General features: G+C 42.0%; 1 protein-coding gene across 1 annotated transcript in view; it reads left to right on the plus strand.

Annotated features, from left to right (window-relative positions):
• prrc2c (proline-rich coiled-coil 2C) overlaps window positions 1-24,600 on the plus strand; it is a 49,600-nt gene extending 25,000 nt beyond the window's left edge. The window contains exons 14-34 of the mRNA XM_060917551.1: window positions 182-386; window positions 582-3,005; window positions 4,027-4,187; window positions 4,303-4,457; window positions 7,461-7,836; window positions 10,871-10,956; window positions 11,096-11,290; window positions 11,754-12,002; window positions 12,198-12,290; window positions 15,192-15,293; window positions 16,705-16,891; window positions 17,032-17,238; window positions 17,429-17,550; window positions 19,207-19,349; window positions 19,458-19,692; window positions 19,822-19,929; window positions 20,033-20,239; window positions 20,448-20,551; window positions 22,230-22,356; window positions 22,453-22,677; window positions 22,788-24,600. Coding sequence (XP_060773534.1) covers window positions 182-386; window positions 582-3,005; window positions 4,027-4,187; window positions 4,303-4,457; window positions 7,461-7,836; window positions 10,871-10,956; window positions 11,096-11,290; window positions 11,754-12,002; window positions 12,198-12,290; window positions 15,192-15,293; window positions 16,705-16,891; window positions 17,032-17,238; window positions 17,429-17,550; window positions 19,207-19,349; window positions 19,458-19,692; window positions 19,822-19,929; window positions 20,033-20,239; window positions 20,448-20,551; window positions 22,230-22,356; window positions 22,453-22,677; window positions 22,788-23,036 — 5,960 coding nt within the window. The 3' untranslated portion in view covers window positions 23,037-24,600. The remainder of the gene's footprint in view (window positions 1-181; window positions 387-581; window positions 3,006-4,026; window positions 4,188-4,302; window positions 4,458-7,460; window positions 7,837-10,870; window positions 10,957-11,095; window positions 11,291-11,753; window positions 12,003-12,197; window positions 12,291-15,191; window positions 15,294-16,704; window positions 16,892-17,031; window positions 17,239-17,428; window positions 17,551-19,206; window positions 19,350-19,457; window positions 19,693-19,821; window positions 19,930-20,032; window positions 20,240-20,447; window positions 20,552-22,229; window positions 22,357-22,452; window positions 22,678-22,787) is intronic.
• Window positions 24,601-24,614: the final 14 nt, after the last annotated feature.

The following is a 24,614-nucleotide window of genomic DNA, read 5'->3' on the forward strand; positions in this document are numbered from 1 at the left end:
TAAATAACGGTGCGGCGGAGTAGTGTCCGAAGGGTGCCCCCCCCCACATTTTACCACTATATAGTCCTCTATATAGAATTTCCTAGATGGGGAGTAGTGAATGAGTGATTTCAGATACAGCCATTGACTGTTTCTTTGACGTAATTGTGCTTAAGCAATTATTTCAACTTTTTCTTAACAGGGAGGATGCCTCCGAAACAGCTGGTCCGCAGAGAGCCCACTGATAATAGTAGTTCTGGTTCAGATTCATTTGATCACAGACCAATAAGGGAGCATGGGATGACCAGTGAGCCTCGAATGGTATGGGGTTCTGACCCTTACCCTCAAACTGAAACTTTAACTTCTGCAACACCATCTAAAGTTCAGGAGAACTGCAAGGAGCCAAGGTGATTTGAAAGAAAAGCTTTAATTTGTCATACTGGTTAGTTTTGATATCTTCAAAATAGAATTTGCATTAAAGCTCTCGATGGATGGATGGATAGATAATTGGTTAGTCACTCTAGGTATAAAAGGAAACCTATTAAACTTGTTTTCAAATATGAGCTTCCTGTTTCATATACACTATCTCTCTCTATGGTAAGGCTGGATGCTGATCTGGACCTGGATAGAGGACTATCATCTGTGTATCCTCAGGAGCACAACACGCTGGAAATGAGGGGAAAGAGTGACTTTTTCAGAGACTCCCCTGAGCCTCTCTCCACCTTTAGCCATGTTTCAGAAGAGGTGCCAGGTCTCCTGCATACAGACAGGCCCCCGGTCATCTCTTCCTTTGAACCTGAGGTAGCCCCTCGCTCTGGTGATGAGGTTGAGGCCATTGGGCAGGCTGTACTGAACAGGGCCATCTCTCAAGGGTCAAGCCATTCTCTCAAATTGGAAGAGCCCAGGTTTGAAGGAGTTTCTATAGTGCAGAAGGTAGTGGATCTCCCTGAAGCTGCAGAACGACTAGAGGACAGTTCTAGAAAGGAGCCCTTTGGCCAGGGGGCTGTGACAAACAACCGTGCCACTCCACCTACTGCTACTGATGGTATGCACAAAGCAGACAAGCTGCCTCTACAAGCACCTGGTAAACAGAAGGGTGAGCTGCGCTGGGGGCCTCGCGGAGGGAGAAGAGAAGCTGGAGGCGAGAGGCCAGTTAGGAGGTCAGGGCCAATAAAGAAGCCCATACTGCGAGACATGAAGGAAGAGCGGGAGCAAAGGCGAGAGAAAGAAGAGCGTCATGAGCGAGGAGAGCGATCTAAAAAAGAAGGTGCAGTTCTAAAAAACCCCTCAACCACTTCATCCACCATGTCAGATTCCCAGAAGTTTTCCAGTGAGGGCACAAAAGAGATCATGTCTGTACCAGAAGAAGGAGCAGTCCCTGGTCTCAAAACAAGAGAGCCTCAGGCACCCATTGGTACAACAGCTGCCACCACCCAGGAGGAAAAGCCAAGCAAACCCCCACCCAGTGATAAACGCCTTGAACCCAAACTACCCTCTCGAAAAGAATCCAACCTGTCAAGAGCCAACCGCAGAGAAGAGCGGGAGAGGGAGAGAGAACGGGAAAGGGACAGGGAAGTGGAGAGGGAGCATGACTGGCCTGCTGATGCAAACTTCAAAGGGAGGGGTCGGGGCGAATACTACTCGCGTGGACGTAGTTATCGAGGCAGCTACAGTGGAAGAGGACGAGGTACCCGTGGGCGTAGTCGTGTGGAGCGTGTGGAGTACCTGTACCGAGAGCCACGCTCCCGTCCTGATCTGCTGAGCACCTCTGGGACTACAGGTTTTCGCTGCCGTGAGGAGAGCGAGACTCGCAGCGAAAGTTCAGATTTTGAAGTGCTTCCCAAACGCAGGCGCAGGAGAGGGTCAGATACAGACTCTGAGAGCGAAGGCCGAGAGTCTGCCAGTGACACTGGACCTTCTGATCGTGAGCCCACTGCTAAGCCTAGTAGACCTCTGCGCCGTGACCTACCTGAATCTCGTCCCCCCACAAAAGCTGCCTCTGGGTTCGGACCTGGGCATCTACCAGATAAATCTGGCCCTCGGGAAGAGGAGGGTCGACCTAAACCAGGATTTCTTCCCAAGGGAGAACCAACACGGCGTGGTAGAGGAGGGCTATACAACCGGAGAGGTGGAGGGAGAGACCGGGCTGCCAACAGGTCTGCTCCTATGCGTCGGACTGGGGCAAGAGAGAACCTGCCCTGGCCCTCTAAACCCATGGAGACATTCAGGCCAGAAGAAGCAGAGGTATCTCGCATGGATGGTACAGCCTCTGAGCAGCGCTTGCCTAAGCATGAAGGCAAGAAAATAAGAGAATCTGGCCAAAGCACTAGAGAGAGACCTCGGAGACCAAGGCCAGCAAGGCCCCCTAGGCAAGACAAACCACCACGCTTTAGAAGACTTAAAGAACGTGAAGCAGCTATCATAGCAGGTGAAGCAGCAACTGTTGCGGCAACACAATCACCTGCCCCAGTGTCTGAATCTGTGTCTGCAGTGGTGTCCAAAGCCCCAGGAATGCATGTTGCACTCCCTGAAAGTCCTGCTATTGCAACTGCAGCATCTATTACCACTGCCACCACTTCCGCTGAGGTTTACGCATCAGAGGCGGTACTTCCTGAGACAGGAACTACCACAGTGGTTGCTGCTGGCAGCAAATCACCGGACTTGTCTAATCAGAACTCTTCAGACCAGGCCAATGAGGAGTGGGAAACTGCTTCTGAAAGTAGTGACTTTAATGAGAGAAGGGAAAGAGAAGAGCGAAAGGGTGCGCTTGATGCTGTAGTTGCTGTTACAGCCTCCTCTTCAACTGCCCTGTCCCAATCTACAGGAGGCCAGAACAAGTCTCCTGCTGAGGCAGGACTAACTCCAAAACGGGAGGCAGTTCCTGTAGCCAAGAGGAGCTTCTCCAGTCAAAGGCCAGGAGACAGACAAAACCGCAGGGGTAACACTGGCGCGAAGTCTGGCAGAGGATACGCAGGGGGCAAGGGTGAGCGCAGAGGAGGTTCGGGAGCCAAATCTGGACGCAGAGGGTGAGTGCCTTATTGGCTAGACAGTTAGATATTTAATCTATTCATATAGTTGTCTAGGTTATGCATTTGTATAGTGTGGTTTTATGAGTAGAGTTTTTCCCTTGGGAGAAACTGATCTGTGGCAGTACCTACCAGAACTATACATTTGATGTATGGGTGTGACGATCCATATACCCTTTGTCTAGTTAAAGCTAAGGTTTATAGCTGCTTAAACCTGACATTTTTGAACAACAGTATCATTTTATAGCTCACTACAATTTTGTAAACGCAAATAAACCTGGGGTAACAAATAAAGCAATGTAATGCTAGACTAGTTTGTTGGTATGTTTTGGAGCCAGTTATTTAGCCAGACAATAGAATACATTTAATGACTGGTGAAAGTGATCCAATAGGAAAATGAACATTTGATTCTGATGCATATGCAATCGGCCTACCGTAAAAGGCTGGCTGGTTTTAAAGGGTAAGTCCAAGGAGCATTCAAAAAGCAGTAGAAGTGTTACTATTTTACAATTATGCAAAAAATTGGACAATGAATTTGTAAATACAAGGGGGCCAGAAATTTCACAACAGTGATCTCCCCAAAATGTTCTGTGAACGGGGAAAAACAGTGGCACTGTTATAGAAATAGCTGTAGGATTCTGCCTTTATAACAAACCTTCATTTGACCTCCAGCTTTGACAGTAGCATGCCGGCAATTAGGTAATTTATGTATGTGTCCAATATGGTGCTTCATATTTTTAGACTGCTCTCTGTCTGACCCTCTGTCTCTGTATGAGAAGGTTTGAAATAGTCGAGTTGCTGTCCTACATGCTTTTGAAGTGAATGTCTAGGCCTATCTCAGTATGTTACTGGAACATTAGACTATTTCAAAAGAAATTTAAAGTTGTTGCATTTAAAATCTAGAGTCTAAAGTTACTCCACGCGCACACCATCTCTTCAGGACCTTACCTTAACCATGTTGCACACTTCTTTGAATTTCCTTCTAAATGTTTTCATACTGATGTTCACACTTTCTCTGTAGTGCTGCAGCTCAGAGTGCCGATGCTGCCCAGACTGGAGCAGGTCAGAAGTCCGGTAAAGAGCCAGCACCTGGCCGGCGGAAAGAGGAATCCAAGCAAATTGTTAAGAAGCCTAAGGAGAAGGAGAACGCATTATCCCAGTTTGACCTTAATAACTATGCCAGTGAGTCCCCAAAATCCTGCTTGATGGCACATCTGCTCTACCTTTAAACTTTGCAGTTGAAGATGCTGCACAGTAGCTAATTCCACCTTGTTTTGGTGACTTTTATTCTTTAAAGGTGTGGTCATCATTGATGATCATCCAGAGGTGACGACCTTGGAAGACCCACAGTCCAGCACTAACGATGATGGCTTTACGGAGGTTGTCTCTCGAAAGCAGCAGAAACGTCTGCAGGATGAGGAAAGGAGAAAGAAGGAGGAGCAGACTGTACAGGTCTGCATTGATGGGATGAATGGTTACATTTTATCAAATTTCTGAATCTACAGTGGTGCTTGAAAGTTTGAGCAGTTTAGAATTTTCTATATTTCTGCATAAATGACCTAAAACATCAGATTTTCACACAAGTCCTAAAAGTAGATAAAGAGAACCCAGTTAAACAAATGAGACAAAAATATGATACTTGGTCATTTATTTATTGAGGAAAATGTTCCAATATTACATATGTGAGTGGCAAAAGTATGTGAACCTTTGCTTTTAGTATCTGGTGTGACCCCCTTGTGCAGCAATAACTGCAGCTAAATATTTCCGGTAACTGTTGATCAGTCCTGCACACTGGCTTGGAAGAATTGTAGCCCATTCCTCCGTACAGAACAGCTTCAGCTCTGGGATGTTGTGAGGAAACCCACCATGAACTGCTCGCTTCCGCAACATTTCGATTGGATTCAGGTCAGGACTTTGACTTGGCCATTCCAAAACATTTAACTTTTTTATTCTTCTTTAACCGTTCTTTGGTAGAATGGCTTGTGTGCTTAGGATCATTGTCTTGCTGCATGAGCCACCTTCTCTTGAGATTCAGTTCATGGACAAATGTCCTGACATTTTCCTTTAGTATTTGCTGGTTTAATTCAGAATTCATTGTTCCATCAATGATGGCAAGCCGTCCTGGCCCAGAAGCAGCAAAACAGGCCCAAACCACGATACTACCACCACCATGTTTCACAGATGGGATAAGGTTCTTGTGCTGGAATGCAGTGTTTTCCTTTCTCCAAACATAACGCTTCTCATTTAAACCAAAAAGTTTTATTTTGGTCTCATCTGTCCACAAACCATTTTTCCAATAGCCTCCTGGCTTGTCCACGTAATCTTCAGCAAACTGCAGACGAGCAGCAATGTTCTTTTTGGAGAGCAGTGGCTTTCTCCTTGCAACCCTGCCATGCACACCATTGTTGTTCAGTGTTCTCCTGATGGTGGACTCATGAACATTAACATTTAGCCAGTAGTTGTTTAGAAGTTACCCTGGGGTCCTTTGTGACCTTGCCGATTATTACACGCTTTGCTCTTGGAGTGATCTTTGTTGGTCGACCACTCCTGGGCAGGGTAACAGTGGTCTTGAATTTCCTCCATTTGTACACAGTCTGTCTAAATGACCTTAAGAGATGGTTTTGTAGCCTTTTCTAGCCTGATGAGCATCAACAACGCTTTTTCTGAGGTCCTCAGAAATCTCCTTTGTTTGTGCTGTGATACACTTCCACAAACCTGTTGTGAAGATCAGACTTTGATAGATCCCTGTTCTCTAAATAAAACAGGGTGCCCATTCACACCTGACTGCCATCCCATTGATTGAAATTAAAGTCAGGTGTTTTCACCTTCAAATTGACTGCTAATCCGAGAGGTTCACATACTTTTGCCACTCGGGTATGTAATATTGGATCATTTTCTTCAATAAATAAATGACCAAGTATAATATTTTTGTCTTATTTGTTTAACTGGGTTCTCTTTATCTACTTTTAGGATTTGTGTGAAAATCTGATGATGTTTTAGGCCATATTTATGCAGAAATATAGAAAACTCTAAAGGGTTCAAAAGCTTTCAAGCACCACTGTGTGTTGCAGTTTATGCAACCAAGTAAAGAATGACACCACTTGATTGTCATTATTCATGCACTCTTGCCCAAAAATTGTCAGTTGGAAAGGTTTAATAGGAACCAGGCTTGTAGCACTTGAATCCGACTCGTGCCCTAATTTTAATGACTTGTGACTTGACTTGGACTTGAGCACTGATTACTTGGACTCGGGCTCGCGCATTAACTGCATTCAGACTCCTAAATTGGAGACGAGGATTTTTTTGGGGGGGGGGCAGCAATGTGCCATAATAATTTGGCAGAAGAAATTTATATCTTCATTCATTTTTATACCAATTTCGTGCAAGTGTGTCAGACCTGCGCTCCTTGGCACGTGCATCAGATAGACTCTCTGGCGCGCTCCGGACAGTGTGCATGCCAAGCGGACTCTCACGTGTGATGTAAGCAACTTGCACAGGATTTAAGATGCAATCTGTGTGTAAGGGCTGAAAACACATTTACTTGGCAAAGTATTGAGTTGTGGTGTTGACACATTACCAAGCCTTATTTCCTTGTTTGTTTTCCTGGTTTCTTGTCTTTGATTCTGCCTAGTCTACAATAGCCTGTTTGTGCCTCGCTCGACCTGTTGCCTGTTTTACGATTTTGCCTGCCGTTCTGGATTGTTTACCTGTCTTCACTTGTATTAATAAACACACCTTCTGCACTTGTATCAGTCTCCCAACAATCTCTGACCGAATACTTTGCACCCCTTGACAAAGAAAATGCACATTCACCTGTTCATATGTCATGTTCAGGAACAAACTAACATTAATGGCGCTAAAATGTCTGGAGAGAAGCGCCTAGGATTGTCTGCTTTGCTTATACAGACTTTTCGTGCAGTGGGAAAAAATGCACTGCGGTATGTTCCATATGTAGAATAATTATCAAGGAAATGACGGGGACAACCTCGAACTTCAATCGTCATTTGGTAGGACTCCACCCGGAGAAGTAAGAAACATGTTCATTGCTCTGTTGATAGCAGGGCTTGCTTGCTGACTGATGAACTAGCCAGTATTAACCCTCTCATGTTTACTTTGTTGATGGTGGGCAGGGCTTGCTGAGCAATGAACAAGCTTTTTATCTGGAGCCTATTAACTAAAATGGGGCAGTCAAGCAGTAACGTTAGTCCAACACAGTAGCAAAGACAATTTCACATAAAGGCAGCGGCAGCCACTGTCAAATGGTGCGGTTGGAGTCCTGTTCTCGGACTCGACTCTGATCAATAGTGGACTCAACTTGAAATTTTCTTTGACTCGGACTTGACTCAGACTTGAGACTGGACTCAGACTTGAGGTTTAGTGACTCGACTACAACACTGGGAACCATTGAGCTAAAGTCATAAAACTTTTTTCCCCTCCTTTCTTTCCCCTCTCTAGAACTGGGGTAAAAAGAGCTCAGGGGAAAAGGGCAGGGGTGGAGGTGGATCCAAGCTGCCTCCACGGTTTGCCAGAAAACAGCAGCAGGCATCAACAGCATCCCAGCAGCAGGTTGCATCCTCCACCCATCAGACTCAGACCTCCTCCCAGCCACCTCATCAGTCCCAACCGCAATCATCAATCTCTGTCTCGCAGCACAGTCTTTCTGCCCAGCCCCAGACTACTGCCACCTCCCAGCCTCAAGAGGGTGCTGTGGCCCCTCTGCCCCCTGCAACTGTGGACTTCTCTACTAAAACCCAGGCACACAGCACTCTGGGAACTGAACTGTGGGAGAATAAAGTGGCTGGCTCCACTGTCCTCACTGATGTCAAGAAACGTAAGGCTTCACACATGTCTCTGATCATGTAGGCTGATGAAATGCACATCTTAACACATTGCAAACTATCTGACGTTATTTATTTGAAGCAGCTATTAATGCAACACAATATAAATCGCCCAGTTGTGATGTGCGAGTTGACATGATGCAAAAGAATGATTCTGTTCAATTCAATATGATATCTCTTCCACCTCCATTATAATCTGTGACTTGTCTGGATACGCCTCCAACTTGCATGAAACTTGGCTGAGAGACTTTACAAGAACTGGCCACTGAAGCAGTGATGAGGGTGCTTGAGAAACCGTTCAGAGAGGACTCAAATTGTTGGCCAAAAATTATTGGTTGCATCCTAAATAAAGGCATTGGGCTTTTATTTTATATATAATATATATATATATATATATATATATATATATATATATATATATATATATATATATATAAATAAAAATATTAGTGCTGTCAAAAATGTCGCGTTATTAACACGTTAACTTGACTCAATTTTAACGGCGATAATTTTTTTTATCACGAGATTAATGCTCTGTGACATGATGTAGGTTTTTCATAAGCTTTTGAAACTGCCAGGAACTTGGAACAGAGACTTTGCTTAGAAAAACGATAGCAGCTAGCCACGCCCCACACAGCCAGAGTCCTCTGCTCTCCTCCCTCAAAGAACCAGCGCGGGCAGGGTGCGCTAGTAGAGATGGGATTTATGGCTCTTTGATGGGATCCGCATCTTTGTGATCCGTTCTTTGAAAAGAGCCGTTCAAAAGACTGGCTCATTTGGCTCTTTTTAAATATTTATTCAGTTTTAAGAAGACAGCGTCTAAAGAAGCCAGATCCCTCTGAACTGTAAACTCAATGCTATCCCAGAAATCCTTCCTGTAATATGCAAATTTGGCCGCCTCTGATTGGACAGCGCGACGCATCAACAGGCAGAAAGTGTAAAAGTACAAAATGTGTTAAGTGAGCTGAAACAGTAAAGATCAGATTCAATGCAATATTTATCAACGAACAACTTAGTTAATATAATAGTGTACTTTATATTATAATCAAGCATGTCAAGCCTATCGTCACTGTGTAACCTGTCTCTCTGATAGACTAACTCAAGCAGTAGATTACTTCACTCATGGTTCTCTTGTTAGTCTCGGAACGAAGAGCCCTGGTGCTCAGCTGAGGTTTCAGTTTGCAGTGGCTGTGTCAATACGTGTTATGCTTTGCAATAAGAAAAACATTGGTACAAAACAAGCCCATTCACTTTTTTATGCTGGTAAGAGAATTACAATGGTTTTTCGTGTGACAAAAATGTGCGATTAAATTGCGATTAATCGCGAGTTAACTATGATAGTCGCGACATTAATCGCGATTAAATGTTTTAATCGCTTGACAGCACTTTTATTTTTTTATATATATAATATAAAAATGAATTTTAAAAAATGTTATAAAATTTATAACAGGAATGGTAACATTCAGCAATTCACACCTGTGCATGGTGTAAAAGTTTGATGCGACTGCCCCATTTAAAAAAAAAAAAATTTATTTTTTTTTTCCCAAATGGGACAGTCGCATCGTGAACTTTTACGCCGTGCACAGGTGTGAATTGCTGAATCTTACCATGCCTGTTTAAAAATATTTTTAAATATCAAAACATTAGACTGTATTGGTAAATGTTTTGAAACCAATGCACCTTAAAGGTCATAGGCAAGGGTCGGAGGTGGAACGTAGAATATCAACTTTATTTTCTAGAATAACAACCCAAAAAGCGAATTCAATCTTCCTGGTGTCTAATTTGCACCCTAAAATTGAATAAAACGGTTAAAATATACTGGTTTGCGCAAGTTCCGAAGGTTTGTTTACATTTCACTTCTGCGCACTTTCACCGCCAGGGGGCCGTCGTCGTGACGTCATTCAAGGCAAACAGACTGGGAGCAGTTCTGTGTTTTATTTGCGAACCGAGCACACGTGTACGGACTTTGGTTGTGAGAGGTTGTGTAAAATGTCTGATAGCGATTTTGAAGTAGGAACTCTCCAAATTGAATATCGAGAGGTGAAACCATATATGTATGAACCTATGGCCGTTGCGAAGCAGTCGGTGAATGTGACTCACTGGTTGAACCGTGCAGCCTCGGAATCGGACAGCGACTCGGCCGACTCTGATCGCGGTGACCCCGGACCTCAACAAGACTTGCACCCAAACAATTTATCCTGGTAGTTACGATTAAATTCCTACTTTCATCGTAATACTAAATAAGAACCCTTTTGAAGAATAATTAAACTGCCCTCCCTAGTGGATATAGGTAACGATTACTTGACAGTGCACCAGTAGGCCACATTAGCCTGCCATCTGCAGCATTATACTATTTATAGCCTACTCCAAGTAAGAAAATATCCCTTTGTCTCATGTCCACAATGATCGCACAGGATCCCTCAGGATTCTTGACTTGTCAATTGCAAGCAAAGGTAAAAATGTTTACCTCCAATCTTCTCCTTTTTGCCTGAGCATTGCTGCTCCATTTCTTCTTTGACTGCTTGATTTTGTTTCACGCGCACAATCCACTCTCTCCGCCTCGTTTCCTGTTTCGGAAAAAGCCAACCCGCTCGCTCCGCCTCGTCTCCTCTCTCAGGAAAAGCTTAAAAACTACTTCCTGAACCAGTCCCGTTGTTACAGTTCACTGCACAACAACGAGGCATGGTTTTTCTTTGGAAATTCCCGAACGCACGTCTGCACTCAAGCCGAACGGCAATGCAAGTAAACGGAAGTGGACTCAACTCAAGCGGTTTGTTTGTCTTGAATGACGTCACACGCCGAGTGGTCATGAAAATCGCTGAACAGAAATTCGCCGTGATCCTCAGTAACTTATGTTAATTATTACTTATTAACAATACTTCTTGGGACCGGAAGAAAATTACAGAGGAGTTTTTTTTTTTTTTTAATATATAAAGTTTCAAATGTGCATAAATTGAAAACTGTTGCCTATGATCTTTTAATATCATTTTCAAAGTATCATGCTGATTTTGTGTACATTACTTTCAGTTGGGCCTATCAGCCCTCCTCAGCCACCTTCAGTCAGTGCCTGGAATAAACCTCTTACCTCTTTTGCTGGGACCGTAACCTCTGAAGTGAGTGTGATTTATCAGATTTGTATTACAGTACTTTGGGTTTCACTGCTTTGTTTGTTGTTTACAAGAAATGCAGGCATTTAGTTCTGATTTTAGATGACATCGACAAGCAGTCTATGTAAGTGTTTTATATTTTTAGGGTGTGAAGGGAGCAACAGACAGCGGAGTTGAACTTGGCATGGAACGTATCCAGTTTGGTGCTCCCTCTTCAGGAGGTAGTACAGACAGCGATGGAGTCCCAGCTATGCTGGAAAAAACATCAGATAATAAATTACCTGAACCCAAAGAACAGAGACAGAAACAACCCCGTGCTGGACCCATCAAACCTCAAAAGGTAAGTTTTGCTGTTACAGGATCCGGGCCTTACTCTGCTTTGAAGTTGGCAATAATTGTTTTCCCCCTTTACTCCATGACAACCAAATTGCTATGTATTATTTACAATAAAAATAAAATGTTCTGTTTGCAAATAAGCTGTTTTGGCATGTACACAACGTTAAACTGACTTGATAGTTCATTGCAGTCTATTATTGCTCCAGGCAAACTGTCCCAAGATGCTTAGCCTCAATCCCTTTAATTTTGTCCCAGTATTTTTGAAGCAATTAATCATGACAGTCTTGTTCTCTGCTTTGTTGGGAGCAAATATCTGATTGGAACCAAAATTTTAGGTAGTTTCACACCTGAGGAAAAAATTGGCACCTAAAGCATCCCCTTATGTTTCTTTGTGTCATTTGGTAGTGGTCAAAATGCTTTGCTTCTCAAATGCATAAAGTTAAACTCTGCTCATTTTTTCCCTTCAGCTGCCTGACATTGCTGCTCCTGAACAGAAGGAGTACAAGCCTGGCCCAATCGGTAAGGAACGCTCATTGAAGAACCGCAAGGCCAAAGATAGCCGACAGTCAGAAGGAGATGGATTGGAGAAGGGTGGTCCTGGTGGCAGCAGGGACAGAGACTCCAGCTCTCCTGCTCAAGACAAAGTTCCTGAACTTGGAGGAGATATTGAAGGCATGATCACAGTCCCTTCAGCTGAATATTCAAACAGTTCCAAGGTATGGGGCTAATGGAAATCTCAGAAGTACAGTATAGCATTTGGTTATTTCTTAGTCTTTTTCAATAGTATTCACCACATGGAACATTGCACTAACTGCATGTTAGACATTTAAAACTCTTGCAGTCACAGTTTGAACACTTTGAAGCAAGTGTAGTCATGCATGATGAGTTGTTGTAATGGTGCTGTGTTATAGGAATCTGTGACTGACTACACTACCCCATCCTCCTCACTGGCTGACACTGTCTCTACTGGAGGAAGCAAGATGGAGGAGAGCCTGGTTGCTAATGTAAGCCACAGTTGCAGTTAACATATCTAATTCACTCAAGTTTATTACTTGTATATTGCATGTTACATGCATATGATCAATGCACTTAAAATATCAAACATAAATAAAGGAATATAAATTAAATGATATCCTAAAGATATGAAAACCTTAAAATGTTACTAAACTCCAGAAAATTTTACACTATATGAGTGATTCCACGCTTATGGGTACTGAAATGGGGACATTAACTTATTCACCTAAAACCATTTCTTTTTTTAAAATCAGGTCACAAAACATGTAATCTTTAATGAATGATATGTTAAAAGATATAACTTTAATTTTCTGAGATGTAATAAAAACATATTTATATGCCAAAGTCAAGCCTATGAGTTCCAAAATGATGTCTGTTACATTACTTCTGTTACGATTGTCCATCTCGCGTCTGTTACAATTTAATTACAATCTAGCTATATACCATGTTAATCTTATTGAAAGAATGTGTATGTTTATTCTACTACACATGTTTATTAATTATATTTGCTAAAACATCACCTTTCTATGTTTCAAAAAGTAATTCTACATTGTTAAAATTGAGAATATATATGTCCGCAACACTTCTGTTGCGTTCTGACTTTGGCATATAAATGTTTTTATTACATCTCAGAAAATTAAAGTTATCTTTTAACATATCATTCATTAAAGATTACATGTTTTGTGACCTGATGGTAAAAAAAAGATATGGTTTTAGGTGAATTTTTAAAAATAAGTTCATGTCCCCATTTCAGTACCCATAAGCGTGGAATCACTCATATAAAAAAAAAAATTGTTCTTTGAGATTCAAAGATTTTTTTTTTTTTTTGGTCAATTCACTATATATCCAGGACATACAGGAGAATCAAAATCCCATTTCTCCCTCACCTTACTTGTAAGAACATAAAGATTACCAAAAAAGTTCTATTAAGAAATTATAAATGAAATATGCATACATGTGCACACCTGTTTTTAAAAAAAAAAATCAATTATTAAAAGTTAAATGTGTTTTTTTTAAAATCTGCCTTTCAGATTTTTCAAGTTTAGGTCATAGTTTTCCTTAACACCCAGTTATTTTTGTTTAGTGGACCGAAAGCTACTGAATTTGAATCACAGGCTTCCAATTTTATTCAGGGTATTTTTTGTTTTTTTTTTTAATTGAACAATTAATGAATTTAGGGCCACGTGGCCTAAATTCTACGCTCTTCCCCCCCCCCTTGCTTAACCATTATCCAGTTCAAGATACTACGTCATGCATCACGTGGTGGGCTTTCCTTGTTCGTGCAAGGCATTGTGGGATACAAATTTGAAACAGGAGAGGAAAATGAGGGATGAGAGTGAAATGTGAAAGACCGACTACAGTAACGGAAAGCAAGAAGAAAATGTTATGTTGCTAATGAAAGGAAACGCAGGACGAAACTAATAAATATTGGCAATCAGCTGTTCGTTTAGCAACAGAATGATGTAACTGTCAGTGCACGGTCAAAGATAAACCTGTAGATGGCAGTAATGCAACACAAGATGCCAGCTGCCATAAAACCCAAAAGAAGACGCAGCAGGTAAATCTGCACATGTGCACACTGGATTTCCTCTGTCTGCTTGACTGTGTGAAGCAAGTGATTTCATGCACATTATTTGCTAGGGAATCCCCTCAAATTAAATAACTCTCCAGCCACAGAATGGCCTGTGTGGTGTTTTTTTTGTTTTTTTTTGTATATAAAGGTATTGCAGAAATAAACATCACAATGACCAAATATTCAGATGGAACTAAATTCCACTGATTTTAGGAACTTGAAAGGCCGTATAGCTTTCAGTAAAGATTTAAAACTAGATAAATTATCAGCATCTCTAGCTTTGGCAGCATATTCCAAAGCTTTGGCGCTGCAAATGTGACTGCCCTATTGCCTAAAGTATTTTTAGTTATGAATAGTAATAGTTTCAATAAAAGCTCATTATTGGATCTTAAATTATACTCGGGCACCTCTTTGATCTCAAGTTAAACTAGATATATAATTAGGGGCACAGCCCTTAATAGCCTTGAAAGTAATGACTAAAATTTTAAAATTAATCCTTAATCTAACTGGCAGCCAGTGCAAGGAATGTAAAGTTGGTGTAATATGAGAATCTAGGAGCCATACAAATTGGCCTGACTGCTGCATTCTGAACTCTGTTAATTTAAATAAGCTTCAGGCAGCCCATAAAGAAGGCTGTTACAATCTATTCTGCCCATAATCAGTGCATGAACTAAAATTTCTGCTGAATCTTTGAGACTTTCTAATACACGTCAAATTATGTAAATAATAGAATGTAGTACTACACGTTTTTGAAATATGGGTAGTAAGACTCATGTTCGTATCAATGTTCCGAAGTTCTTTGCAACATCTGTTGGAATTGCTATGAAATTTCCAGTGGACAAGTTGTCAACTTTGACTTTCACCAGTTGCTGTTTGTTTAGTTCTGGTTATTAAGAATTCAGTTTTATCATCAATTTTAAGTTTTTCTGAGCGCATCCAATTATGAATGGTCTTAACACACAGTTCCATAGCAGAAAGAGCATCCTGCTGTTCCATATCAGAGTTAGGTTTAAATGACAGGTACAGTTGCATATCATCCACATGTGTGTACACGTCTGGAAGATGTCCTCGAAGCACCTCAAACAGCTCACTTACATGTATTGTAAATAGGAGTGGTCCCAGACAGGAACCTTGTGCAATACCATACGGTAGCGAAGAACAGTCCCCACCAAGATGTGCATGCTGTGTCGTCTTTGTCCTAATTCTTCACTAACCTTTCCTCTGCCCATTTTTTTCTCCTCTTTGATTGATCTTGTTCTGTAAGTATCCTTACAGCTTTTTGCATATGACATGATCTTTTCTCTCTTTGTATATTCAGGTGTCACTGCCTCCCTCACTTCCTCTGCCCCGTAGAGAAACCCTACAGCAGAGCTCTAGTCTGAGCACAGTGTCTCCTGCGACAGTGGACCTCACACTGAAGGTGATGTTTGGTGCTTTTATATTGGAAATTACCTACTTGTACATTTCAAACAAGTATCATTTGGCCAAATACTTGTTTTGGGATCTTAATTTAAATGTGGCTTGCTTTGCTTTTGAAGACATAATATTTGGGACAGTGTTGGATGTCAGTGTTTGAGGAGTATTGTTCTTGCTCGCTCTCATTTCCTGTTTTTGAGATACTGTTAACAGGGTTCCCGTGGGTCTTGGAATTTCTGGAATATCATAGAATTTTAAAAAGTCTATTCCATATATGGAAAGTCAGGGGATTTGATCGTATTTTGTCATGTCATGGAATTTTGTTTGTAGCATGTTTAAATTTCAGTTGTCATTTTGGCAAAATGGGAATATTTTCCATGCAGCATTTCACTAAGTTTAAGCAATAAACTAATTTTTGTACAGAAAACATCTGAATTAATAAAAAGCTTGCAAATTGAGTTTAAAATACTGTGACGGAGGGGTTTTTTTGGGTCCCGTCTCCCCCGCCAGCATAAAGGCGGCTTGTTTTTCTGTTCGATTATAGGTCATGTAAATTCAGCTTTTTAGTCAATGAAAGTCAAGGAACTTGACATTTGACTTGGAGTCGAAACCCTGTGTTAAAGGAACAGTCCACCGTACTTCCATAATGAAATGCTCTTATCTGAATTGAGACGAGCTGCTCCGTACCTCTCCGAGCTTTGCGCGACCTCCCAGGCAGTCAGACGCTCTGTCACTCCTGTTAGCAATGTAGCTAGGCTTAGTATGGCCAATGGTATTTTTTGGGGCTGTAGTTAGATGCGACCAAACTCTTCCGCGTTTTTCCTGTTTACATAGGTTCATATGACCAGTGATATGAAACAAGCTCAGTTACACAAATTGAAACGTGGCGATTTTCTATGCTATGGAAAGTCCGCACTATAATGACAGGCGTACTAACACCTTCTGCGCGCTTCGGCAGCGCATTGATATCTGAGCTCCGTATCAATGCGCTGCCGAAGCGCGCAGAAGGTGTTAGTACGCCTGTCATTATAGTGCGGACTTTCCATAGCATAGAAAATCGCTACATTTCATTTTGTGTAACTGAACTTGTTTCATATCACTGGTCATATAAACCTATGTAAACAGGAAAAACGCGGAAGAGTTTGGTCGCATCTAACTACAGCCCCAAAAAATACCATTGGCCATACTGAGCCTAGCTACATTGCTAACAGGAGTGACAGCGCGTCTGACTGACTGGGAGGTCGCGCAAAGCTCGGACAGGTACGGAGCAGCTCGTCTCAATTCAGATAAGAGCATATTTCATTATGGAAGTACGGTGGACTGTTCCTTTAAGGGCTGTGCAGTGTATATTTATTGTCCATTTTCTACATCCTGAAGCATCTGTTAAGCTTTTACCTGTTTTTGCCCCTCAACAGATGGAGTCAGCTCGTAAGGCGTGGGAGAATTCCCCGAGCCTGGTAGAAAAGAGCTCTCCTGTCACTTCTTCTGCTTCCCCCATTACTAGTGGAGGAGGTGCAGGCAGTGCCTCGTTCAGCTCCTTCTCCAGTGCCTCCATGCCTCAGATACCTGTTGCATCAGTGACTCCTAGCACCTCATTGTCAGGTATGCTCTGAAAGTGCCCCTTGGCCTCAGAAACCCAGTAATTAAAATCCATATTCTGGTTAAAATCATGAATTCTGACCCACTGCTCATTAAGCCATCATTTAATCTAGATTCAAATGATAACAGTAAGTCTTCTACAGGTTCATCCACTTACACCACGTCATCTTTGAGTACCAAGACCACATCTGCATCAGACCCTCCCAATATCTGTAAGGTGAAACCACAGCAACTGCAGAGTTCAGGAATGTCCAACAACAACTTCTCCCAGCTTGGCTGTGTACCTTCTCTGTTACCACAGCAACAGCAGCAACAGACCCCACAGGTCTTCGTCTCCCAGTCTGCAGCAGGTAAACTGTTCATTTGGTATGGTTTTGCCTTCAAACTCATGTCTTGTTCTCCATTGTTCAAAATGTAAGTCCTCTTATTTGGTTGCAGCAGCAGCAAAATACTGGTCCTTGTGGTAGTTCTTTATTCTTTCAGTTTCTCAGACTTTACAGTAGTGTTTTTGCTGATGTGTGCGCGCATATGCATGTGCAGGTTCTGCTGCACAAATCCCAGCCTTCTATATGGACACCAGCCATCTGTTTAGCACACCCCATCCTCGCCTGCCTCCTCCCTCTATAGCCCAGCAGCAAGGCTTTCAGCCTGGCCTCTCACAGGTACATCTTGCCCACTTATTTTAGTATTTGTACATCCGAGTCCCTCTTGTAACTGCATGTGTTCAGTTATTAATAAATGTAAAAGAAAAGTGGGATTGCTTTGCAGTGTTACCATTTTTTTTTCTTTCTCCAAAGCCTTACAAGCTTGTTCATTTTATAGATATATACACACACATTAGGTTTCTAATTGGTGACAGCTAGTGTATTTATCCTTGGGGTTTATTATTCTCTTAAAGATCTGATGACACGTTTTTGACATCTTTGGCGATGTTTTATAACATAAGTAATTCACAAAGGCGCCTATTTTACAAGTTATGATGATAAAACGCGGCTATTTGGGCAAATTTGACGGGGCTGCAGCACCCAGGAGACGAATGAGGAGGAGGGGCTATATGACGTCATCGAAAGAATCTTCCTCCTCACTTACCAGTTTGTTGTTGATGCGACAGGTGTTCAGTTTGTCATTTATTATTATTATTATTATACTTATATATAATTAGTTATTATGCCTTCGCATTGTGTTGCCGGCTTTTGCTCCAAAACCCACAAGGATGGGGTAAGTTTATTCAAGTTTCCCAGAGATCCCGAGCTGCATGCGAAGTGGGTGAAGCAAGTCAGGCGCACTCGTGACAAGTGGGAGCCCTCACCAACATCCGTCCTGTGCTCTGAACACTTCGATTTGGGTTGTTTTGACACCCTTCCCAGCTTAACAGAATCTCTTGGGTGTGCAGTTCAGCACAAACGTGTGTTACTACCATCAGCAGTGCCTACAGTATTCCGGAGGGGGTCTACTAGTAGCTATGCCGGATCCAGCAGTCGCCTGGATATTTTGCTTCATTCAAGGATAAAACTAAGAAGCCATAAACTAGAAGACGTGCCTGCCAATATTATCCTAAATGTATCACGGATTAGGCATAGTCGTAAGCTTATTATGTTAGCCGTTTGCATGCTCCATTAGGAACTATGTATTCAGTGTAGCATACGGCTTACATGATATAAGCAGTGTTTACACATGCAAGACAACAATACACAATATTAAAATATTGATTCCATAACATTTTGAACAAATACGGGTTGACCTACCAATCCTTGTTATCCAACCTTGTGGTGTTCGTCAATGCTGGGCTGTCTGCCTGTCCGCTGCCCATCTCTGAGTCGGAGTCGCTGTCAGATTGGTGCACAGTAACAGGTTCAAACCTGTCCGGTTGGATGCACCCGTGTTCGTCATCACTAGATTCTTCCGATCTATCCCACTCACAACACAATTCTAGACTCCCAGAAGAGGAAGAGCTAGCACTAGAGAGTTCACCGGCGTTTTCATGCGCCATTTCCATTGAGTAGAACAGCCAGTGAACCGCAGCGTGTTCTTCCGCTGACGTCACAGCATGGCCGCGAGCCACGGACCCAGTTTTCTTGCGCTGTGCAATTAAAAGTTGGATATTTGCGTAACAGCTTCTTTTCACGTAATTATAACAGAAATCTAACATGTTTGCCATGTTGTATAGTTTATTTAAGAAATTGCATAGAGTCATGTTCGTGTCATCAGATCTTTAAAGTTGTATGTACATAATAATTTAAAGTGCAAATATTTCTTTGCATATCCATTGTCTGCATTTACAAGATTGCGTTCTGACTGTTGCGTGTGTGTTCCTGTAGCCTACAGCAGTGCAGCAGATTCCTATCCCAATCTACGCCCCTCTCCAGGGTCAGCCACAGCACCAGGCTCAGCTCGGCCTCAGCACTGGCCCTCCTGTCTCTCAGCCCCAAGATCTCTTCAGCTCCTCCATGCAGCCCTACAGGTAACCCAAATATATTTTTTGCTTTATTTGAACTGGATTTTAAGATTGAGTAACCAGCCTGATTTGTATTTTACATGTTAATCACTCCTTATGTTTGGTCTTTTCCAGGTCCCAACAGGCATTCATGCAGAACAGCTTGTCCCAGCCATCTCCCATGATGCTATCGGGGACAACGCTGCACAGCTACCCTGGAGTGCAGCCCCCTGAGCTAGCTAAGCCCCAGTCCAGCCTGGCTTTCCAGCAAACCTCCAACACACAGCACATCCCCATACTGTTTGAACCACAGCTCAACCAGCCTTCTGGAATGGGTGGCTCCCAGCTAATCGATACACATCTACTGCAGGTGTGGATTAAATCATAGATTGAGATGTTGAATAATATTTCTAATTCAAGATTAAGAAAGTCAAGTGTGGAATGCTGCTTTTTCATGTGTCGCAGCCTTTTGCTTTAACTTGCACTATGATTATTGCAGCGTCAGGGAATGAGTCAGCATTCAAATCTATACTCTGGACAAGTACAACAGCATACGCAGAACAGTTACTACAGCTCGACACAAAGCCCCAGCTCTGCACTACAACAGGTATCCACATAGCATGTTGTATTCTTGTGTGCATGTGGCAGATAAGTTAGTCCTCTATGATGCAATTTGATGTTCATATATTGACACCATTTATTCATACTAGGTGACTGTCCCCATGCCTGGCTCTCAGCTGTCGTTGCCTAACTTTGGCTCTGGAGGGGGTCAGCCTCTGTTGGCCCTGCCCCAGTCTCTGCCTCCTACCCCACCCCAGGCTCAGCCACCCAACCTGAACCGCCAGCCCCCAAGCAGCCAGCCATACCGTGGCCTCATTGGCCAGAGTGCACACAACATGATGCAGCCTTCCAACAAGGTGCATGCACTTTTTTCTCATTCTAGGCTACATCTAAAAATAGCTTGTGATGTATAAAGTTAGACCTCTGCAAATGCTTTTTTTTTTTTTTTTTTAAAGTCTCAATTTGAAGCACGTTTATTTGCTAGGGAGCACTTTGGGTGATCATTTAGGATTAAAAACCCCCTTTATTTATTTATTTATTTATTTATTTATTTATTGAGGACAGATGTGTGATATGGACTTAAAGCTGTTTGGCACTGGGATGGATGTAAAGCCTGGAACTCCCCCAGTCAGTGCGAGAAGCACGACCCCTACCTCAAGTCCTTACAGGTGTGTACAGTCTTGGACATAAGAACACATTTCATGGTTTCAAAGCTAAGTTTTCATGATCAGGATATTGAGGACAAAAAAAATCCACATTTTAAGACCCTTTTTAGTACTTTAAATTGCGAGTATAATGACTGATACTGACATGATTTTTAAATGCATAATTTTATTATAATAAAGGTTATTGCATGTACATGGTTTCTATTGGTTAGTGGACCCAATCATATTTGTCACATGGTGCATTATGTATGTTCTGCAACATAACTTCATGCCGTTGTTTCAGACTGAAAATATTCATGTATTTTTATTGGAGGTGTGGGTTTGTTTGGTTTTTTTTAATGTTATCCCTACCACTATGCTCTAGAAACACTATAAATGCTGGAAAAATTGGGCTGCTGGAAAGTAATTTTTCATTCACAAATTTATTAAGAACATGTTCATAAAACATATGTATTCAACACTTTAAAGTGCCATTCCACCATTGGATGTATTTTTTTGGCATAAAATACAATATATTTTATGACATGACTAGACAGAGAAATCTTTTAGCTTCAAAATGATGCATCAAACACAATTTTTTGACAACGACAAGTATATTAATTTTGCGACCAGTCACCTACCCTTTTAATTTCCACGCGGTAGTGAAACGTGATGTCATCGGCAGGTTCCCCTTCTTGTGTACCACGTCACGTGTGACGTGACGCAGATTATCAGCAATGGCAGATAGAACGCGATTGTCAGCTCCGGAAAAGAAGCGAAGGAAAATAGCAAGTGATGCCCAAAGGAGACGGTCGATGGTGAATATCGGCACAGCAATCGACAAGTGGAAATCGCGTTCTATCCGCCATTGCTGATAATCTGTGCCACGTCACACGTGACGTGGTACACAAGAAGGGGAACCTGCCGATGACATCACGTTTCACTACCGCGCGGAAATTAAAAGGGTAGGTGACTTTGGTCGCAAAATTAATATACTTGTCGTTGTCAAATTATGTTTATCATTTTGAAGCTAAAAGATTTCTCTGTCTAGTCATGTTGTCATAAAATATATTGTATTTTATGCCAAAGAATACATCCAATGGTGGAATGGCACTTTAACCCAGACACTGTGGAACTGTTGCTTTCTTTCTTCTGGCTAATGTGACTGACTTATCAAGCCAACCGTCTTTCAAAACATCAATGTCTTTCCCAAATCAAGAAACACTTATTCAGGCAACAGTTGATAATCTAATGATATTAAGATTTACATTACTTCAGAAATGTTTGATAGACATGCAGTCAGAATTTGCTATAAAGCTATAATTATCTTGGAGTGCTTAGTCACGTGGAATCCTTTAAGCTGTATTTTATTATAATGGCCAGATGATTTTTCTGAATGTTCCATCACCTGAAAATTTGGGCTAGCCTCAAGATGTGTGTGGGGTTTTTTTTTTTTTTTTAAGTATATACAAGTGGTAGTTGAGGGGTGAGTACTTTGCTAAAACCTTATACCCTTTTCCACAGGCTTTTCTTTAGAGTACAAGACTTTTTTTTTTTTTTTTTTTTTTAAACAGAACTGCTTTTAATTTTATTTATTTTAAACACACGCACATCGATTTCATCATACAATGAGTTTCCCTAGGCACTGAGCATACATTTAAATATAAAGCTTGATCTGAATCACAAATTCTGTCTTCCTCAGGGCGAGCTCCACAAGTCCCAGCAGTCAGTCCAGTAAGATGAACAGCATGATGTATCCCAAACAGTTTCAGTCTGGATCACAAGGCATACGAATCCCACAGCACTTCCCTGGACAGTTTAACCCACAGGTAGATCACTGAGGGGAATTAATTTAGCTTGAGTAATTAGACTTCATGCAATTGGACAATAACATTACGCAACGCTTCTGTCTCTGTCCTTCATAGATGTTGTCTCAGCCCAACATGGTGTCTCCTCTGGTTCGTCCCCCTCATGCTAACACTTTTCCTGGAGGGGTACAACGAACCCCTATGGGTCCTCCTATGTCCCCCAACCTTAGCGGGGGCCTGATGCCACACCCCAGACCCCAGCACCCTCCCCGAGGCCCCTCTGGGCTGCCTCTAGCACCCCGTGGCACACAGGCAGCTCTTAAGGCTGAGCAGGACCTTAAGGTAATGCAGATAGACTCATGGTATAAAGATTCAGGTTTTCCTATAAGAAGAAATGTATGTTCAGTTAGAGTGATTTGTTCATGAATGCACACTGCTTTCCTTCCTACTAGGCTAAACAAAGAGCAGAGGTACTACAGTCCACACACAAGTTCTTCTCTGAGCAGCAGCAGCAGATGAAGTCTGCCAAGTCTGCTCGTATGGATGGAGCAGGCAAGCCCATTGACAGTGTTGCTCCAAACCACCAGGGGGCTCCACCAGAGCGCACGGAGCCTGACAAACCCACACCCCTTGCTGCGACCAAGCCTATCCGCACAGGTCCCATCAAGCCCCAGGCCATCAAACCAGAAGAGAGCAAATAAATCAGCATCACCTCCCAACAGGCCTGACACATGGGTGGATGCGGTGATTTGATGGAGATAATTGTTAGAGGAAGAGGTAGTTTGAGTTGTGGAGAGAAGAGTGGGATTGCTGGGTGAACTGTAGCGTGTTATTAAACTATAATCTGTGTGGCTCACTCACCTTTGCCCTGCCTTTCTTCTGCTCCACCACCCACTGATCTCCTGTTCTCTCCATGGTGGAGAGTTTGTTTTTCCAGTGGACATGAAAAGGTAGACCATAAATGACTGTACATCCCTAATGTACAATGAAGGTATAAAGTGAGAAGAAAGTTAAATTTGCTGCTGGGTGCATTTTTATAATTAATCCCCTCCCCTTTCCTCAAGTAGAATCACATGTTAGGAGGGCAGTTATTTCCTTTTGTTTATTGAAAAGTTTTGTCTATCCCCTTTTTTGTTATTGTAGGTAGAGAGAGAAATCTTTGGTTAAAAAAAAGTTTGATTTTTCTATTTTTGATTTTTTTTTTCCAAGCTTTGTGGTTTAAGCAATTGAGAAAGACATGAAAATGTGCACACCTCCATCTTTCACCTGCGTGTATGGCTACTGCTCACCTTTTTATTTCTTTTTCCTGCTCACCATCATGAAGCAATTTTCCCCTGACTGATGTCAAAAACAAGACAGTACAGCTTATATAAAACGCTGAAAAAATGTCTATGCTTTTAATTCCTTTGAGAGAAATGCATGGTTCGAGTAACAGATTTGATACTTTGCTGGTGAATTTGATTGATGTTCCTACAAGGAGACTTCACTTTGTACCTTCTCTGAATATTAATTCCCACTGGTGAGCTGGGTCTGAAACGTGTCTACCAGTCTAGAATCTTTAGCCAAAGGTTAGGCATTATAAGAGAGCCCCTTTTATCATACAAAATGGTTTCTCCTCCCCCAATAAATAAACGGTTACTAGTTTACTTCAGAGTTGGTCCTGTATGCTTTATCCCTCCACTGTTTGCTGAATGTGAGTGGAGGAGTTTCTGACATTCACACACTTTGGCACAGCTCCGTCATGCCATGCTGCTGCTGATACTAGAGGTTGGGACCCTGTTCTTTCTGACCAGCTGTCATGATGGAAAGGGGTCGCAGAAAACTGAGCTTTGGTTTCTCACCAGTGTTTGATATATTAAAAAAAAAAAAACATTTCAAAATGTGAGTCAGCCTCTAGATGGGTGTAAAAGGGCAGAATGATGGGGGGGGGGAACTGATAGAACTGTAGTTCAGATGCAAAAAAAAAAAAAAAGACTTTTTTTCTGTTGTAATGTCTACAGGCCTCAATCTCCTGGGTCTTTTCCTTCTCAAGTCCATTTCTTTCATGTTGCTAATACAAATGGGAGGTTGCAGTTATACAGGTGTTTAAGTGTGGCTCCCAAATGACACACGCAAGAGGAAGGAATGGAGAGGGGAATGATTTTTTTTTTTTCGTTTGTTTTACTTGTACAGGGGTTAAATCGCTGTATTAAAATATGTAAGGTCTTATTTACATTGGTTTGGTTACAGAAACTAATAAAAATAATATGCTGTCAAAAATGAAAAGTCTGACTTGATGT

This window comes from Neoarius graeffei, chromosome 3 (genome assembly GCF_027579695.1).
Source record: "Neoarius graeffei isolate fNeoGra1 chromosome 3, fNeoGra1.pri, whole genome shotgun sequence".
NCBI lineage: Eukaryota > Metazoa > Chordata > Actinopteri > Siluriformes > Ariidae > Neoarius > Neoarius graeffei.